Source organism: Lissotriton helveticus, chromosome 10 (genome assembly GCF_964261635.1).
Source record: "Lissotriton helveticus chromosome 10, aLisHel1.1, whole genome shotgun sequence".
In the NCBI taxonomy this organism is placed as follows: Eukaryota; Metazoa; Chordata; class Amphibia; order Caudata; family Salamandridae; genus Lissotriton; species Lissotriton helveticus.
Window position 1 is genome coordinate 694,863,738 of NC_136071.1, and position 21,547 is coordinate 694,885,284.

The 21,547-nt window shown below is 42.4% G+C and overlaps 1 protein-coding gene across 4 annotated transcripts in view; it reads left to right on the forward strand.

Annotated features, from left to right (window-relative positions):
- Positions 1–21,547, forward strand: part of DPP6 (dipeptidyl peptidase like 6) — a 2,254,101-nt gene that overhangs the window by 1,561,679 nt on the left and 670,875 nt on the right. For all 4 annotated transcript variants that reach the window (XM_078663245.1, XM_078663244.1, XM_078663246.1 and 1 more), the window contains exon 8: positions 6,237–6,357. In XM_078663245.1, the coding sequence (XP_078519371.1) occupies positions 6,237–6,357 (121 nt within the window). The remainder of the gene's footprint in view (positions 1–6,236; positions 6,358–21,547) is intronic.

Genomic DNA, 21,547 nt, shown 5'->3' on the forward strand with positions numbered 1-21,547 from the left:
ATATAGGCGGTTGGAAACATGCCTTTTTGCATTGAAGCTTGTGCTACGGCCCGGAAAGGGAGCCAAATACACGAATGCTATATGAATCTGTAAATTGTATAATCACAAATTGGTTGAGCAGCCATTTATACCCTTACTTAGTGATTTGTGGAACGATGACTAGGCCATGGAAATGATTTGAAGCATATTGACATCCAAATGCAAAGTGGAGTGGGGGACAACGAACTGCAGATTTAGATAACCACCTTTATAATGTGATGGCAGAGTATGTGACCTTCAGCTTGGCTCATTGTGCATAGCCTAAACACATTGGGTTCTGTCATGCACCAAAGGACAATAGAAGAGACGTGGGTTATCCTAAGATTAAGACCACTGCTCAGGCGACCTTAATAATGGTGCATTGCTGCATATCGACAGATGGGATCCATTTGTGTCCAAGCTTGTGTGCCACTTCCCTAAAAGTTGCAATACATGGAAATATCAGCCTTGTGGCATCCAGTGGCAGAGGGCACCGAAAAGTATAATTCTGATTCTCCACTGGTGACCAAGGAATTAAGCTAACTTCCTGTCAGGAATCTCTGCTAGCTGTCTACTGTCCGAAGATTTCCCACCCACTATCAGCAGTATTCATTTAATTGACTGATAAATGTGTCACAAGGGACCTGTTTAAATCCTGCCTCCAGGGAAGCATATTTTCTTATACTAATCATGCTTGTCGAGCCACTAACACAGTGGCTGAACCAATTACTTCACCTAGGTGTAAAGGAATTTTCAGGAACTGCTGAAAAATTAGCATTTTCTGGCTAAAAACTTAGGGCCATATGTATCAAAAAAGAGTTTTGTGATTCTCAAATTGCGATTTTTAGCAAATCGCAATTAGAGAATCACAAAATGCAATGTATGTAGGTTTTTTAAAAAATGTTTGAGAATCCTACATATTCCTTATTTGCGAATCGCAAATTGAGACCCCTTAAATTAACCCCTTCCCTGCGGGGGTAATTCCCCTGCTGTGCTGGGGGGGAGGGGGGTGAGCACAGTGCCCCCATGCTCATGACGAGCTCAGCTCGTCATGAGGCACGGCGCTCCTGTGCTCATGACGAGCTGAGCTCATCACAGGAGCACCGGCTCCCGTGGAACGCTCAGCATAGCAGGGGAATTCTCCCCGCACCCGAGCCTTCCACGAGCACCGGAGCGCCGTGGCTCATGACGAGCTCAGCTCGTCATGAGCATGGGAGGGGTTAAGAAATACCTTCCCATTCATTCCTATGGGCTATGAGACCCATAGGAATGAATGGGAAGACATTCTCAATTTGCAATTTCCAATTAGAGAATCACAAATTGAGAATGCAATTTCAAGGTGCAAGGGTGCCAAAAGGACACCCTGCTGCACCCCTGAAATATGCATGTGTGCACATTTTGCACAGGCATGTACGTGTGACATATGGCACTTTTAAAAAATCTAAAAAGTGTTTTTTTCAAAGAAAACCGCAAATTACCACCAACTTGAAGTTGGTGGTAATTTTCAATTCCTTAAGGCCAAATAGCACATTTCTGGTGCATCCAGAATTGCATTTAAGGAATCGCAATTTGCAATTCCTTAATTGCATTCGCAAAATAGAGAATCGCAAATTTTGCAATTCTCTATTTTACGATGGCCTCTTCGGATGATACATCCAAAAAAGCTTTTTTCCAATTCGCAAACGGGCCGATTCTGAGTAATGACCCTTTTGCAAATGGAAAAAAAGTCTTGATACATATGGCCCTTAGTGAGTATTTGGAAAGCTGAATTAATTGTGTTTCCCTACAAAATCAAAGACTATATTGCGGATACTACGTTGTGAATATGTAGTAACAAGAATAGATAGAATATATCGACAGTGCCGGATATATTAATGCGAAAAAATATTTAACCCACCCTGGAGATAGGTTTTCTCAGTGAAGATTCCCAGAATAAGCATCATGAGTGTGTTTTCCCTCATAAAAGTGATATTGACTAATCTGACAGTGTATATTGTAATGCTGTCAAAACTAATAATGTGAAATGCTCATGCTTGTCCCGGTATAGAAAGGGCTTATCATATCACATTACTGAATGTACTGGAAAATGAATGACTCATTCAGCCTAGTCAGTTTGCCAGTGGGAATGGAATTAATAAAACATTTGATACATCAGTATACATTTAGCCACGAGAAGATCAGATAGTCAGAACAATGGGATGCAGAAAGTGATGCCAGTGCACAATTGTGAAAGCCTTTAAGCAACTATCAAATGTGTCTACAGGAATTGAAAATTACTTGATGAAATTGCTGAAAATTACTAATTTTAGATACAAAAATATAACTGAATATTTAATAGACCTTCCAGGTAAAAACATTGTTACAAATGAGTTGCTCTTAGCTACCAGAAGTAACATTAAGACCCAAATTATTGATATTTTATCTCAGTTGTGAAAAACATTTGCACAAACATTTTAATTCGCCTAAGAGTTTTTCACGAAAGCTTTAGTTGAGAAACAATTAGCTAATGGCTAACTAAATTGGGATCCAGAATACCTGGTTTGTCCTTTGTCATCATGTGCCTTAAAGTAGAGAAATTGTCTAGTTAATACATACAAGAAAGAAGCTCTTTGAGGAAGATGTTTCTGACCTCTGAGCATGATTGGAGAAGTTTCAAGGACATTAATAATGTTGCTAGACATGGCAGGCTTGGTTGGTTATAGATCGACATCAGTGGGTGGTTGGATTAAAGGCTAACATGAAAATACATATGGAGTGATACACGCTGTGGTTTCCACAGTTATTGCTTTGTGGAGCTGCAGTCACATTTTATTCATTTAAAGCTGAATGCTCATTGAGAACTTTCTAATTCAACTTTTATACATGAGGGTGTAGCAGATGCACTTGTGGACCTGCAAAAGTGTTGATCGTACCTTTGACGGGCCGCAAGGTAGAAAAGAGTTATTCAACGATCCCCCAAACTATGGTATGGACGGTGGAGTCCCAAAATTACCCAGGGTCTAATGGAGATAAAACTCAAGAGATTGAAGCTGCTTTTTGAGTATATGCACAGGAGATTGAACGTTGCAGTATCCCCAGTCACTGATCGCCCGACCACTGCATCACCTCCAAAACACCTTTCGGTATTACATTTTTTTGTGAGGAAGATCCCCACACCCCTCATTTTTTAAGTTATTTAATATCTTTTTTTCATAATCACATGGCCTTTACCCTTGCATCATGATGTGGTGAAGGTGATGCAGTGGTCGGGCAATGCAAAGGGGAGAGATGTTTTACAGTAAATCCCAGAAGAGTGTGTTGGCACTGTAATAAACACAACCACACTGAAGAGAACAAGGCCTAATTGAGGCAATCACCAAGGTGTATATTAGGTAGCTTCACTTACAATAAAAGATCTCTCATAGGCAAGGCAACTGGAATATCAGCAGGGGAGGACCAAATATATGGCAGGACCAAATATATGGCAGGGTTTACTAAATTATGGGGCAAGAACAAATTATACAGCAAAAGGCAGCACATTTGTAATAGTATTACCTCACTATTTTGTAATTTTTACCTATGTTAACACTGTCTGTACAAAGATTTCACCTCATTTGAAGGAGCCTTACACCAAAATACAGCAATAGGCAACCAAAAGATGACCAGTTAACCATAGCGAAGTGCCTTCCACTTCCCTCAACCCAAGTTGCAGTGTTTATAATAACGTTAGATCCATTAGAGCTTCAAAACATATCTTTTTAGCACCTTGTTGGGTATGCAATATGTACTTTTTTCATGTTAAGGATAAACTATTGCAAACTTGTAGTCAAATCAGGACCAATTCCCTAGATCCTATCAGGATAACCTGCCTTAGTAAGAACATCGTACATGTGGCTTGAAGAAAGCAGGTGGCAGTTGTGCAAGCTTCATTCAGGGCTTCAAAAGAATGCCCTGTCCATATGAAAGTACAGGGCAAACCTATTACTTCAAGATCCGTACTCACCGTGAACATTCAAATTATTTAAAGCAGCGTTGTCCAACATAGGTATGGTTGACATCCAGAGTTTCAGCTTATTTCACAGAAATTCAGTTGGTACCGTCTGCCCAGAATCTTGAGGTCCTACTCAGCCCTCAATGAGCTGGTCCCCAGAGCCAAGTGAACTCATTGGGGCGGTAGGAAGTTTTGCCTACTGAACAGCCAAGAGATGAAACTGCGTTCCTCTTTACCTGCAGAAATGTACAGATCGTGTGTTTAGGAATGCCTTAAAAACATGGCTTTTTAATCAATAGTTTTTTGGTTCAAGCCTGGGCAGCGCATTTGCTGCTTTGCGAGGCATGTTGTATTGAGGTAGGACCCACATTTTTCAGTGGCGTGTGTCATTGTCCACTGTAAACTGTGACTGTTCATTGGTCATAGGGCTTTGTAGTCCCTCCTTAGTACGGCCTTGTCTCATTTTGTAACCTCCCATGGCGATAACCCCTGTTACGTGTGTTGTTGCTCGGTAGGCTTTAATTACCGCCTCCGAGCACTATTTTCTCAAATAGCTTTGTCCTGCCTTCCGTTGCAGGCAGACTACACTCTCTCCTAACGCTTTTAAAAATTTTTATAGCACGCATTTGCAATGCAATAGGTCTCCTATTTGCGAGCGCTTAAGCTATCGAAATTGTAAATGACAATGCCTTTTGTTAATCTGTTTTAAAAACAACACATAAATAAAAGGCATTGTCATTTACAATGCCAGTAGCTCAAACTCTCATAGATGCGAGACCTATTGCGTTGCAAACGCTTGTTCTTCCTTATCCCCATGTCAGGACCTAGTGTCATCAGGCTTTCACCCTTCCCTCTCTTTTCCTTCCGCAAAAGCGCTTAGACGCCTTCGAGTAGTAGTGCGCTATACAAAAACAACTTTCATTTCAATAGTGCATGTTATTCCTTAATTCCGAGATTCACAAACACAGCATGTGTGCTGTTTGCCTCCGTATTTTGCGACAGGTTTCATGGCATGTTTTCACACGCAATCTAAAAAATATATGAAAAAGAGACAGCCATATAAAAAAGATTATTATATCACCGTCATTTCCCTTCCCTGCAGTGTATTCTTTCAGGCATGGCCTGGAATGCTTCCAGCTCCTAAATTAATTCCAGTTGTCAACCAGCTTCTACTGAATTCTAGTTGCTGCTCTGGCGCGTGCCGTAGTCCCAACGTGTGACTGCAATTTTAACTAGTACTGCACTGTTCCAACCTATTCAACCGTCGCAAATTAAACAGTATGTGGAAAATAAACAGTTTGTGAGAGCAGACATGTGGCTGCTGTGTACAGTCGTCTTTTTTTTTTATAAAATCCGCAGAGAAAGCGGCACGCAAAACATAATTTTTTTAGGGAATGGTTCTTAACTGAGAATAAAATAATGTTTAATTGTGACCTTTTAAGCTTACAAGCGGAGTTTCCCAATGTATGTTTTAAATCGCCTTGTGGTGCGTATTTTACACATTTGCTTATTTATGTAGGATGTTGGGGAAGTGGAACATCCGCAAAGTCGAAAGTTACTATGTTTTCAGACACAGGCTGCTGTTTTGCGGCAGCAAAAATGAATGTTTGTATTCTGTAAATTGCAATTAATGATTTTTGCTGCCAAAAAACAAGTCCTGGCTCCCGCCCCAAAAAAATGTGCTAAGTGGCACGCACAGTTTGAAATATGATGACAAACAGCATCTAGACAGCGATCTGTGCGGCCCCCTTCTACTAATTACTATATCTGAATCAGCTCTTTCTCATTTCCCAATAGGGGCTAGATTAGGCACTCTTCTCAGAGAGTATACCTTGTGGACTCTTCTTGCCCACTCTCGCAGACTCAATTACTTTTCCTGGAAAGTGTATTAAATCAACCAGCAAAAATCTAGCCCCATAAGTTTTACTTACAACAGAGTACATAGACTTCTCTTCAAACTAGTTTCATTTTGTCACTTTTTTTCCCCAATGCTACGTGTGTTAATTTCAGGAAGTAATGAGTTTGAACATACAGATGTACTAGTATCCCCTAGTATAAGTTTTTCCGGAGGTACTGGAAGCGTCTAGATAAAATAAATGGTAAAATATGAATTCTATGTGGTATGATAATGTGATGACAGGTGACAAAAACACCCTTCACCCACTAGTGGCTATGTGAGATATGAATAAAGTACAATGGATGATCCTGTTCTAGCTTTTGGTGATTTCTTAATTTCATTTTAATCCAGATCTTCGTATTTGAGAACAACATCTACTATCAGATGAACGTGGACAGTCGCGCCATCCGATTGGTCGCCACTGGAAGAGAAGGAGTTGTTTTCAATGGCCTCAGCGACTGGTTGTATGAAGGTATGGCAATGATTGAAAGTGTTGTTGATTTATCTATCATTCTTTTGATTGGTTTAGAAAGCTATATGCAGATCTCATGGTCCGATAACTAAGTGGAACTCATAACCTACTTTAAAAAATGGTACAATGAGGAAGTAATGGTTGTCAGAGAAGGCATTGAGAGGAGATTCCATGTATTTTCCGATGGGTTCCGAGATTGATTCACATGTTGATACAATGGGCCTGAAGGGCGGGGTTGTGACATTTTTGTGGATGTTTGGGAACATGTACAATTGGGGTTGACATGGATGATCTGTATATAAATACTTTTTAGAATTTTCATTAATCCAATAGTATTTGATGGAGAATGCATTGATATGTTTTTGTGGGATCCTGATGAAGCTTTGTGTAGATGCTTGTGTCTTGATTATGAGCCAGTTTGTTTCTTTCATAAAATTCTGTGTCCATTAATACCAATATTCCCCCTTTATCTGCTTTTTGAAAAGTAAGTTGTTTATTGTTTGCTAAGGAGGATACAATACTCCATTCTTCAGATGTGAAATTGGAGCTCTTGGTTTTCCGAAAATCAACCTGATTGATTTCTGATTGAACCAGTCGTTCAAACGCATCTATGAACTTGTGTGAAAAAGGAGCACAAAAAGAACTCTTAGCTTTGAAATCTCTGAACTCGGGTTCTTGTGTGATATTAGTGAATGGTTCAATGGTGCTAAAGAAGTATTTGAGTCTCAAAAATCCTTACAAATCTCCGTTCATGCCGCGCTGCTGTGATACGCTGGGACGAATGAGGTACCTTTGTTCAACACCGAAGTGTGACCCCTGATGAAGGGCAATGATTACCCGAAATGCATTGGGTTGAATAAATATTCGGGTTGAAAATTATTTGCTACCAAGGAACCAGTGGTAGAATGATACCAATTTACTGAATAAAATCTAAGAAGAAGCTTCAGCAAGGGATTACGTGTTTTAATTTGGTTAAACTGTTGAATTGAATTTAGAAAACATTGTTGTTTTCCAGCTAAGTGCTCCCGTCATCTTGGTAGGGCTTCTTCCCTAACAGCAAACCTGTTAGCATGTTAAAAGCAACATATTTGCAATGTGCAGATCATCATTGCAAGCTCAAGTACAAGCGGCACTTGAGCGAATGGACCTTTAGTCGCGGACCGAGGTGTTACTTCCACAAAGCAACAACTCATCAATGACAGTCATCACATTCAGCCCCACAAGGATGACGGAGAGTAATAGATTTGCGCACCTTTAAATTTTTATTGGTAGGTTAGCAGAGTTACAAATTCAAATCATTTAAGGTTATCAAATGTCAATGAGAAGTACATAACTATATCCAGCATATAATTTAAATTTATTTAGAATTAGCAATTACAAAACAAAATGCTAAGAATTTCCAAATAGCAAATTTGAGCAAATTCAGTTTCCCATGAGTGGAAGATTCCCTGATATTCTAAACTAGAGAAACTTAGGATGTTTGTGAGGGAAGCCACACCAACAGTGTCAGCAAGCAAAACCTCTAAAAGGCAGAACCAAATACAGATTCAGTCAGTTAAGTGAGAGTGTCTAATGTCCAGAGAGTCAAAAGGGGCGTCTGAATTTGACTATTAACAATTCAAAAAACACATTTTCCATGGTAAACAACACTCCCTATGATTTCCATGGAGGGAAAGCCAATCAGGATTAAACATTTCGCAAAATCTTGGTATCGGCCCTCTTCTCACAAAATGGATGTCTCTGTAGCATGACCATCAAGAGATATCATAGTAGGATGATGCATTGTGTTTGGCATGTTCTCAGCACAGGTTCAGTGATTCATTATTTAGCTTACCATGAAATACATACAGATAAACATTCACACAGAAACTTTAAACAAGAGAATGCATTTATTTAAAAGTAGGCAGTTACTGCTGGTCTGCTAAATAAAAGAAAAAAAGAAAGAGCACAGCAGCCGAAAGAGCATTTCATGTTAACATCGCTCATTTAAACTGAGGCCTACATTCCCTATTTTAACTTTAACTGTAGAATCACACTATAAATGCATGCACTGCTGATTAATAGTCATTTTACATTTCAGGCCCCAGATTAGAGTTGGAAATTTAATCTGTACTAATGTTCACTTACTTCATGACCATTGGTGTATGGGGTTTGCAATGCACATTCGACCTTTCTGTCCCCTGCACCATTGCACCTTCTCCAGTCCCAGTTCTACACCTGTTTCAAACCACCACAGTGGAAAGTGAGTTGTACTCTGCACATGTATTATTGCACTCCTCTGTGAACGAGGGATGGATGGAATCTGCACCTGCCAAACCCCCTAGCAGACCCCATCAAGATGTGTGTGTGTGTGTGCGTGTGTCTGTGTGTGTGTACAATACACTTTGCGCACATGCATTTCCTTTAGTCTGTTTATTTCTGTATGCGCAACATTGACAGCTTTTCCTCACCTTTCTATATTTTATCTTTGAAGCACAATATTTCAACATGTTTGACAATTTCAATCAATATTGTTATTTCACAATACAAAAATAGATCACCAGTCTAATTAATTCACTTATTCTATTTCTGAATCTTATCAAATTTCTTATCAAAAGAAAGGTGAACCTAAATCCCTAATAACAATATCCAAGACATATCAGGAACCTACTGGTATCAACTCAAGTCACATATCTTTGCTCAGATATGTATTTTCACTTTGTCTTGGGCAAGTAAACGTTTGAAAAGTGTATGTGTATTATGTTTCTAAGCGTAGTTCAGAAACGTGCCAACTATAGCTGAAATATCGGGTAACCAGCTATCATAGTGTACTTAGATTTCTCAATCCTTTAATGTATCAGAAGTCTCTTTTGTTTGAAAGTGATTTATTAGCACTGATGATGTTTCCCGCATGCAATATTAGTGGGAGCATTTTAGTTATGATTTCTTGTATGTTTTAAATGTACAAGGACCCTCACACAACACTCAAACTTTATTGGGCTGATTTCGCCGGCATTCATTTTTTTAATAAGTAGCCTGCTGCTAGCACGTATTAATAGCAGCATTAATTAAGATAGTATTTGCCTCTGGAGTCGTCCAGGTTTTTATAGGGTCAAGTCAAACAAGCTAGTGGTAATCGTGAATTTTCAACAGCCAGAGGAATGTACTAAAAATATTTTGTACCAAATCGTGCTGAGTGCAGAAAGGAGTATTGCACAGAAAATTGATTGATCCTGTTAAGGGGTGTATAGATGGCTAAGTGGCACATTACTGAGTATCCATTATTTTGCAAGGCTTTCTAACTCACAAATTAAGATAAAGGACAAGGTGTAATTTGCTGTGTGGGCCATGGTGGAATCTTATAAGGAAGACGAGATATACTTTAGGGCATTTCCTTAATTTTCATTCTTTTTTCAGTGGTAGCTCTTCATTTTTGGCTTTGGGGTGCAGTTCTACCAAAAGCCACAAAGCTGTCATTCAGAGCAACTGGAAATACCGTGCTTACTCCATCACATTGCAGTTCGCAAGGCAGGAGTTTCAATTCCTTCACTGGCAGCAGGCCACAAAAGTAAACAATGCATGAGTGGTGTGGTGAGTGGGTGTCTGCACTAATTGGCCTTGGTGTGATGCGGTTTTGTGACTTTTGTAGATGACTATGAAGGAAATGTGTATATGGAGGTGTGTGTATGGATTTTGGTGTATGTGTGGGGGTGGGTCTTATTGTATGAGTTTATCCATGTATGTGTGTTAGACATTGGGTCTCTAGTTGACAGAGGTATGCACCCTGTCCAAGTAGTAACCACAATCCTAGTCCGGGTAAGTCAGTTACATACCATAATTTATCCTGTGCTCACCCTCTGGTAGCTTGACACTGATTAGGCAAGCCTAACTTAGGAGGCAATTCGTAAAGTATTTGTGAAACACAACACACAATACCACAATCAAAACACAACAGAAAGACTCCACACCTTGATAAAAAAAAAAATAGGATTTCTATAATTAAAAGAAGACCAAAAAAAAAAAAAATTCAATCAGTAGAAGTCGAGATATGAATGTTTAAAGAATACAAATGTCTGTTCACTCAGAAGGAATAAGCACCATTGAGGGTTACATGGTCGGGCTGGACTGGAGCAAAGTTAAGAGCTCAGGCTGACCGCGATGGAGGGCAGGCCTGAGGCAGGAGCCACGCTGGCCTATTGAACACAGTACCTTGATCCTGGTCTTAACAGCCAGATGTGGGGTGCTTCGGTCTCGATCATGCAATCGAGGTGATGCATTGATGATTTTCCTTGCACAGTGGTGGCAAGGCGTCTGTTCCAAGGACGATGCGCCGAGCTGAGAGGCATTGGTTCTGTAGACGATGGGCTGGGTTTCTCCACCCAATCCAGGGGATGTGTCGATCTTCCCACACTTCGGCGGCATAAGGAACTCCCAATGTTAACCTTTGAAAGGAGTACGCCTCATAGTAGTGAAAAACAAATGTAGGTGTTTTACACTGCTAGGACATGAAAAACATAAAGTTGCATGTCCTACCCTTTACTTACAGAGCCCCCTGCCTTGTGGGCTACCTAGTGCCTTCCTTAGGGGGGCCTATGTGTAATAAAAGGAGAATTTAATGATTGGCAAAGAGTTTTGAAAGCCAAGTTGAAATGGCAGTAAAACTGCACACACAGACTCTGCAGTGGCAGGTGTGAGACATGGTTAAAGGGCTACTTGTGTGGGTGGCTTAATCAGTGCTGCTGTCCCACTACTAGCATTTAATTCACAGGCCCTGTGCATTGGTAGTGCACTCTACTAGGGACTAAGATGAATTAAATATCCCAATTGTGTAATTGTGGATATACCAAATGTAACCATGTTTCGGGGAGAAGCACATGCACTTTAGCACTGGTCAGCAGTGATAATGTGCTCAAAGTTCTAAGGCCAACAGAAAGAATCGACAAGAAGAGGAGGTTAGCAAGAAAAATGCTTGTGCAAGACCACCCTAAGACCACCCTAAGGCTGACAGGTCAAACAATGTTTCTGTGTGTGTGCATGTTTTTATATGCTTATGTGAATGTATGTATGTGTGTGCCTGTGTGTGTGGAGGCCAACGCCTACCAGTAGCTTCTACCATACGGTGGCATCTAGAGGTCACCAGTCCTGACACCTGGTGCTTCCCAATCATTAGAACTCCCCTGACATAAGCGTTAGACGTATCAGCCGTAGGGTGGTCTTCTACCAAACATTTTACTGTACTCCTTTTGTTTTTGCTGAATTAGAACTCTGCACACTTTACCACTGCTAACCAGTGCTAAAGTGCTCTCTCCTTTAAACATGGTAATAGTGGCTTACAAACGTCTGACACATTTAATTTACTTGTAAGTCCCTAGTAAAAGTGATACTACCTGTACCCAGGGCCTGTAGATTAAATACTACTAGTGGATCTGCAGCACTCATTGTGCCACCAAATAGCCCTTTAAACATATCTCAGGCTTGCCATTGCAGCCTGTGTGTGCAATTATAAATTGCCTTTTCAACCTGGAAAAACAAATCTTGTGCAGGCCCACGTCTCCCTTTTTAATAAAAATAAATCATTCCTAGGGTAGGCCCTAAACAGCCCTTAGGGCAGGGTATAGTGTATTTAAAAAAATAGATATGTACTTTAGAGTTTTGCATGTCCTGGTAGTGAAAAACACCTACATTTGTTTTTCACTACTGTGAGGGTTACCTCTCTGCATTAGAATAACATTGGATTACCTTATTACATTTAATATGTGATAACTTTCATTGGGAGCAGGTAGGAAAGATGAATTTGGTCTCTAAACAATTGTAATTTAAAACCCCCTTTATAGATAAAGTGGGATTTTAAGTCACAATTTTGAAAATGCAACTTTTAGAAGGTTGGCACGTCCTTGTCCTAACCATTTGGTGTCTGGTGCAGATTTATCCTGGGTCACATGACTAGGTGTAGGTGACAGTTAGTCTTGTGTATTGCTCCCAGACAGTGGGACAAAGAGGGTTTAGGTTTTGGCAGGATGGTCCATCTCTCTCAGGATGAGTGGGAAGAGCTGTCACCTACAACATGCCTTTCACAAAGATTTTGCCTCAGCACGCCAGTTTGTGGTGCCCCTAGACACACTGGGGCCAGGGCAGGGAGGCAGGAAATTCCAGACCCCTTTATAGTGGGAGGACTCTAGATCCTTCTCCTACTTCAAAGCGCACACCAAGTTTAAATATTAGACTTTCAGACTCAACTCTTCAGATCACTTCTGCACCTGTGGAAGACTCAGAAGAAGGACTGTTGTGCTGCTTGGCCTGGAGCAAGCAACACCGCCCTGCTGCCTTATTACTCTGCTGCCCTGCTGCCTGAGTGGGAAGGAGTGGACCTGAATATTGAACCCAGGACCACCAGAGTGACTATAAGGGCTGATAAGAGGCTCAGGAACAGAAAATGCTCCAACAATCTTGCAATCTGACACTCAAATCTACCTGCTGAGATTCTTATGCCACAAGTAGTGCCCCTTCAGTCCTGGACCCTTTTCAGTGGGACTAACCTTGCTCTGCCAGCTCAGAAGGGGTCTTCAGCAGAGCTGACAGATGGCAACTCCCCATTGCAGCCTTGCAGCTCCTCGGATGGAGAATCTCCAATGCAGGACCTCACATCACAATCATGCAGCTCATCTGAACTGCCGCTGCAATATCAATATCCAATGCAGGACATTGCATCGCAACCCCACGGCTCCTAGGAACCCCCTCTGTGCAACTCATCTCTGACAAAGGACTTTGTATCACAACCTCACTGCCTCGAAACTGTGGCTATGCGATGCATCTCTGATGCGGGACCTTGCAGCGCTGCCCTAAACTCTCTTTGGATAGTACAACACTCCACAACCAGGATTTAAGATACATCTCTCAGCTGGGCTAGCTTGGTCACTGCATTAGGCCCACGCTCCATCATGGTTGGCCTGTACTTGTGATGGGCACCCTGGTGGTGAGTTCATGAAGCCCTCACCCACCAACCTAGTTGGTGGCATGCTTCATCATCGCGCCCACCCAGTAACACCTAATGTGTCCCAGGTGTGCTACGACACCTGATTACAGCGGAGCTGGTATATTACTGAGAGTGCAGTGTGGGGTGTTTAGTGAAATGACAGTTAAAACGGCTTGGCAAGGGTCCCAGTACCCGAGAGTAAATTAAATTTTAATAACTGGGCCACCGTCAGCAGTTAAAATAAGGCTTGGGGATGTTAGGGTGGCGAGTTACTACCCCCTACATCCATCAGTTGGTCGACATGTTTCAGCCAGTGCCTTAGATTAATCTGGCTTTCCTCAGGACCTATTAAAATGGTGTTAGTGCAAGTTATAAAAGGATTTGGGAGTGTAATCCAGACTATGTGTTACACTCACTAAGGTGTTTCTCTAAGTGTGAGAGGGAGATTCCCTTCTCATGTATACCTGTACGTACAACATTTAAGACATAGACAAAACATGTAAGCCGAAACTAAAGTGCATGGTGGGTAGACTATAGTCGGCTTAGGTGTAATGGTACTGGTGGTACCATTATGGTGAAAATCGCTTCTAGTTAGGTGTGGTGTAGCTAAAACACAGGTATCACACTTACGAATAAGGTACAAAGTGTGATGAGGCATAAGTAATGGTTCTTACGCTGAGATTTAGCAGCCAAATCTTCCTGGAGTGAAGCGGTAAGGGAGTGACCCTGTTGGGAAATTAATGTTGAGCACTGGAATTAGAGACCTGTGAGGAGGAAAAGCGCTTACCCAAACTGGTTGCTTGGAGATTGTCATACTCACAGCCTTTCTGGTCAGAGCCTACCTTGTACCTGTTGCGCCATCCTCGTACTCCGGAAGTATGAGCTGGGATCTCTTGCTCGATTATATATGCCTGTTAATTGAGTTAACGATCGGCACCTGTAGAGGGGAGTAAGGGTGGAAAGACTTCTCTGTGTGTGTGCCGTGGCTGTATGCTCATGTGCGGAAGTCAGGCGCTGACTGTTGGTGCATGCGCGAGTCTGTCTATTACTACTGCGCGTGTGCGGAGCTGAGAAGGCTATGAACTGTGTGTTCAGGACATGCGCGGTACTCAATGGGTAGCTCAGCGTCAATAGGGTGACTTTGTGAGTCACCGAACGTGTTACCAATACATGCGGTTTAACAATAGCAAGAGTGAGAGAACATTTTTACCAGCACGTGCGCAAAGGTTGCCATGCGTTTTGACAGTTATATCCCGATGAATGACCAGGTATTTCACGCACGTGCGAGGTGGTCCTTGGTCAAAAGTAGAAATAACTAATGCATATACCTGGGCTTCAGTATGTTGGTACATATGCTCATCATGATGTGACGCGGGGGGGTAGTGCAAGGACCGGAGCTGAATAAACCTGGCAGGTATGGCTGTGAAAGGCAGCGTATCACAACCCGGTTTGGAGTGGGGCATAAGTGGGGGCTGGAGGCCTCAGTTAGGTAAAGGGCCTCATGTCATGTAAATAAAATGACTTAACTGAATGAATTAGGAGTACTTAGGCATTGGTGATAGCCAGTGTATGCTGGTTATGCGAAAAAGTCAGCATGCGACTGAGTTCCAAGCGATCACATCGTTTAGGCCATTGATTTGTGTGGAGAGGCGGTAGATCCAACGCTGTTCTTTGCTCAGCAGTCTTTTCTCATTGTCTACTGCCAGCTCAGGGAGTTGTTCGATGACGGTCCATGTGAGGTCATTAGGAGTATGGCCATGGGTGATGAAGTGGTTGGTTAGTTTACTAATGTTTTTCTTGCACCTAATGGTACTTCTGTGCTCAGTGCCCTAGTCCGTATTTTGCGGGTGGTCATGCCGATGTAGCGGAGACCACAGGAGCAGGTGAGAAGGTAAATCACATTCCGTGAATTGCAGTTAGTGTGGCTGCGTTGTGTCCACACTTTGTTGGGTTCAAGTGCCAGAGTTTTGGAGTGGGTGGTTAGATGACACACACTGCAATCATTACAGGGGTAATGTCCAGTGACTTTAGGGAGGCCCCATGCATTCAGAATAGTGTTAGGTTCTTGTGTGTTCTGCGTTTTGGGACGGGTGCTCACTAGTTGGTCCTTCAGGTTGTTGCATCTTTTGTAAGCAAATCACGGTGTATCCCACTGTCTCTGGCCGGAAGCCTCCAATGAGGTAGCAAGACTCATTAAGAAAAACTGGAAGATTCTAAATTCCGGCCAGAGACAGTGGGATACACCGCGATTTGCTTACAAAAGATGCAACAACCTGAAGGACCAACTAGTGAGCACCCGTCCCAAAAAGCAGAACACACAAGAACCTAACACTATTCTGAACGCATGGGGCCTCCCTAAAGTCACTGGACATTACCCCTGTAATGATTGCAGTGTGTGTCATCTAACCACCCACTCCAAAACTCTGGCACTTGCACCCAACAAAGTGTGGACACAACGCAGCCACACTAACTGCAATTCACGCAATGTGATTTACCTCCTCACCTGCTCCTGCGGTCTCCGCTACATCGGCATGACCACCCGTAAAATACGGACTAGGGTCACTGAGCACAGAAGTACCATTAGGTGCAAGAAAAACATTAGTAAACTAACCAACCACTTCATCACCCATGGCCATACTCCTAATGACCTCACATGGACCGTCATCGAACAACTCCCTGAGCTGGCAGTAGACAATGAGAAAAGACTGCTGAGCAAAGAACAGCGTTGGATCTACCGCCTCGCCACACAAATCAATGGCCTAAACGATGCGATCCCTTGGAACTCGGTCGCATGCTGACTTTTTCGCATAACCAGCATAAACTGGCTATCACCAGTGCCTAAGTACTCCTAATTCATTCAGTTAAGTCATTTTATTTACATGACATGAGGCCCTTTACCTAACTGAAGGCCGCCAGCCCCCACTTATGCCCCAATCCAAACTGGGTTGTGATACGCTGCCTTTCACAGCCATACCTGCCAGGTTTATTCAACTCCGGTCCTTGCACTACCCCCCCCCCCGCGTCACATCATGATGAGCATATGTACCAACATACCGAAGCCCAGGTATATGCATTAGTTATTACTACTTTAGACCACGGACCACCTCGCCCATGCGTGAAATATCTGATCATTCATCGGGATACAACTGTCAAAACGCATGGCAACCTTTGCGCACGTGCTGGTAAAACGTTCTCTCACTCTTGCTATTGTTAAACCGCATGTACTGGTAACACGTTCGGTGACTCACAAAGTCACCCTATTGACGCTGAGCTACCCATTGAGTACCGCGCATGTCCTGAACACACAGTTCATAGCCTTCTCAGCTCCGCACACGTGCAGTAGTAATAGACAGACTCGCGCATGCACCAACAGTCAGCGCCTGACTTCCGCACATGAGCATACAGCCACCGGCACACACACAGGGAAGTCTTTCCACCCTTACTCCCCTCTACAGGTGCTGATCGTTAACTCAATTAACAGGCATATATAAACGAGCAAGAATTCCCAGCTCATTCTACCGGAGTACGAGGACGGCGCAACAGGTACAAGGCAGGCTCTGACCAGAAAGGCTGTGAGTATGACAATCTCCAAGCAACCAGTTTGGGTAAGCGCTTTTCCTCCTTACAGGTCTCTAATTCCAGTGATCAACATTATTTTCCCAACAGGTTCACTCCCTTACCGCTTCACTCCAGAATGATTTAGCTGCTAAATCTCAGCGTAAGAACTATTACTTACACCTCATCACACTTTGTACCTTATTCATATGTGTGATACCCGTGTTTTAGCTACACCACGCCTAACTAGAAGCGATTTTCACCATAATGGTACCACCAGTACCATTACACCTAAGCCAACTATAGTCTACCCACCATGCACTTTAGTTTCGGCTTTTCTTGTGTATATGACTATGTGGCGATACGCCAATTGACTCTCCTCTCCTTACATGTTTTGTCTATGTCTTAAATGTTGTACGTACAGGTATACATGAGAAGGGAATCCCCCTCTCACACTTAGAGAAACACCTTAGTGAGTGTAACACATAGTCTGGATTACACTCCCAAATCCTTTTATAACTTGCACTAACACCATTTTAATAGGTCCTGAGGAAAGCCAGATTAATCTAAGGCACTGGCTAAAACATGTCGACCAACTGATGGATGTAGGGGGTAGTAACTCGCCACCCTAACATCCCCAAGCCCTATTTTAACCGCTGACGCGGCCCAGTTATTAAAATTATATTTACCTCGGGTACTGGGACCCTTGCCAAGCCGTTTTAACTGTCATTTCACTAAACACCCCACACTGCACTCTCAGTAATATACCAGCTCTGCTGTAATCAGGCGTCGTAGCACACCCAGGACACATTGGGTGTTACTGGGTGGGCCCGATGATGAAGCATGCCACCAACTAGGTTGTTGGGTGAGGGCTTCATGAACTCACCAACAAGGTGCCCATGACAATACTAACCAGAGTCCTGACACTAATGGTCATATCGAGCTAGTCTTCTTTGATAAATACATATAATCCCGCGGGGACTCGAACTAGCTTTCTAGTCCTCTCTCTCTCGATTGATACGCGCATGGCCTGTACTTGTGACTTTGTTTCAGTCCGGCATGATCAGGTAACCATATTTGTAGCTTTGTGCTTTTAAGCACTATTTCTTTTACCTAGTCCTTTAAAATTGCCTACCTCCAGTTCTACTATTTGAAGTTTCGTATCAAATAAATGATTAAATTCTACTCTATTTCTCTCGATTGTTCTTGTGTTGTGTTTTTTACTTTATTACTGTTTGTGTGCTGCAACCATACTTCACACATTGTCTCTAAGTTAAGCCTGACTGCTTTTTTTACCAAGCTACCAGAAGCTTAAGCACGGGTTAATTTGGGGTTTGCTTGTGATTCACCCTGACATAAATCGTGATCGCTGCTTGGGTAGTGTTTCTCATCCTTCAACCAGTAACCCAATTTCTTCCTATAAGTTCCCCACATTCTTATTAGGGGCATAGAAAGCATTATGGTAGTGTGGTGCAAGGTGGCTAACAATGGCCTATTGCTGATATTTTAGGCACAATTGTGACTGACATAAAGTGGTTATCTTGTCACATTGTGGGCATTGCATTGGTTTCTTGTACTGATGGACTACCTGGGACAACTTGGCCCTTATTAACATTATGTGGGCATCTTCTTCTTAGCTTATGACCCAGATTTATCATTATGTCATGCAGTGCAACACAGCAAGGCTACTTACTGCGCCGCATTGCGTGACAGGAAAGGGCAGGAATGTGCCATATCTATCAAGATCTGACACTCTCCCGTCCTCCCCTTGCTCAGGTGCACTCAGTGCAGCCTAACACGGATGCATGCTCCCTTGTGCCATGGTGCAAGGGTCCCTGCATTACAGGCAGTATTGTTTTGGTGCTGGAAGGGGCATCTATGTTTGCTGCTTAATGAAGCACACTGAGAAAGAGGACACAACGAGGAGATAGAAAGATATTGGTCGTTGTTGTAACTATATTGGGAGGACGTACAATTCTGATGCATTCCCAGTGTTGGTAATTCTAAGAATGCATAAAAATACATGGTTGGTTGCATAGGAAAACCCATGGCCCGACCGCATAACGCCTTTTTGGTTTAGTGCAACGCAAGGCAGTGACTTGCACTGCCTTGCATTACACCAGATTTACCAGGCCATACAGAGTCACACAGGGTGACTATACATGGCATGGTAAATCTCATTCTAGGATTTGTGTAATCCTGCGTAGCACAAGGGCAACGCAAAACCTTGATATAGCTGGGCCTATATTCAACATGGCATGTGGTGATCCCTCGTTGCTTATAATGGGCATCCTGGCTTTTAGTTGTGAGCATCCCTCATATTTTGAAGCTACGACCTTCATAACATTGATCCCTGACATGTGACTCTGAAGGAAGCTAGTATTTGGGGCTGAAATTGTTACTCATTAAATAGTAAGATGGGACATGGGGAACGACAAACGTATTTAGGGAATTTAATTGATTTAAGTCATATGTGGGAATCAAAAGCATTTTTTTTCTCCAGAAAATGCCAAACAGAGGACTTTCGACAATATTGTTGCGGTTTTTGTTTTTAATATTTGGGATGCTTAACTTGTTCGACAAATCATGGTTGGATAGAACCACATATTGCTGATGGTATTATCTTGGGGCCCATCATTCTAGGCCCAGTGACATATTCATTGGGTCTCCCTACTCATTGAGAAACCACACAGCGGGTCTCCGAAGCTGCTAGGTCAAAAAAATCTAACTCTGTCGAGTGGTTTCCCCCGAGACCTCCTGGCTGAGTGGTCCCCCGGGGCCATTTAATAAAGGTGCTCATTGTGACCTATTTCATGAGTGTGGGAGTATTGTATGGATTGCCACTCCCAGGAGTATTTCTGTGTAATTTCACCCACAACCTTACCTGTGTCTGGGTGGTACAGGGAGTACACAACACATGGTATCCAGCCATGTGAAAAGAGCACAAGCGGGAGGGAAACCTGACAAATTTGGTCCTCTGATGGCACAGAACTCACCAGTGTGCTGGTCTTGGAGCTGACTTGGCCTCGTGAGCATCCATGTGACACAATGACAGAAGCAGATGGGCCATATAATTAGCATAGTGTGTCACTTGGAGCCACACAGGGGTGGGGCAAACACTAAAGAAGATAATTACATGTGGGGGCAACCCAGGAAAAGTCATGGACCCCTAGGAGATCTCTAGGACCCCCGGTTATTTACCTTGACCACCGTAAGTCTCTTTGGTTGCGTAAAGTGTAGCTTAGGGAGAGTTTTGCACCCATTTCCAGCACTCTTAGAGCTGTGACTTCTGTCTAAAGGCTTTTGGGTGCATAGACCCTTGTTGGTACACCTGTAGTTGCTTTGGAGCCAGGATAAGGTTAGACGAAACATTCTCACGCTGTCTTTTGTTGAACACTGTACACTTTATTGAGATCCTTGACAGTAAATCACCAACTATATTGATTTTGGTAATTGAAAGTGGTACCATCCGGAAGGGTTTCAATGTTGATTTGCACTGTGGTGTTTGAGTCCATACTTTGCCTTTAAATATTGTGGTGATACCGTGACCAAGCCAGTAGGCCTGGCTGACTTTTGATAAATGTATCCTTCGTGTTGCATTAGTCATACATGTGATATTGTTTTTGTAGCATTCAAGGATTGCTGGGGTGAATGTGTATATATGTGTCAACTGTTTTTTTAATCAACCCAGTAGAATCCACTTGTTATTTCTCTGGACATATATGCTCACAGCAGAAAAATGGATGAATTGCAAATGGATCCTGTCAAAAACGTGTAATTGGTCAATACGAATTTCCACCCCGGTCAAAAACGCATTTCTGAGTAGTGTTATATTGAAGGCACAGCCTCATTAAAAGCAGCTCTTGCTTCTAAACAAATATGTCTCTACAATTTGGTTGGCAGCCATATGTATTTTTCTCTTTCAGGCTCAGTAGGATGTCAATGTTATGGTTTGCGAATTGTGTAGCCAGGACAAGAGATTGTCCAGCAAGGTTTCACAGTGTAAAAGAGCAAACAGTTGCTTGCTGGAGAATGTCTGAACTCCCAGGTTTTATAGACTTTACCCACACCTGCAACCAAGAGCAAGCTAGAATAATTTACAGCAGAAACCATCTGGCTTCTGCATTCAAGTACTTGTGGCCGTCAGATATGACCCTTCTTCAGATACAACACCTGATAAATACTTCACATAAATCCACAAATCCACTGCGGAAAACGCCTCTCAGATATGGCTAGAAACATATAATACTTTATATTCTACAGTAGTATGTACTTCAGGAAGGTACAACAAGGGTAGTGTTTTAATTTATTAAATACCATGAAATTGAAAAGGAAATAAGCAGGTTTTGCAATGGCCAGCGGAATGTAAAAAGCTAGGATAGAAGAAAAATATATCTGACAAACTTATGTCTAGCAAATAGGAAAGTTATGCCTTTGACAGAGAGTAGAACAGAAATTCTTGTTGTGTATTTTAGAAGTTATACTATACTTGAGTTCTGTATGCTCAATCTTCTTTTTTTTGTGGTAAAGCTTCATCAGATGCAAATCTAGCATAATCACTCCTAAGCGTTCTGGTACCTTAGGCATCTTACACTTAGGTAGCACCTCGATATGTCACAAATGAGGTAACGTTAAGGACGTGACATATCAACAGATTGTGTCAATGGTACTTGAATTTGTAGG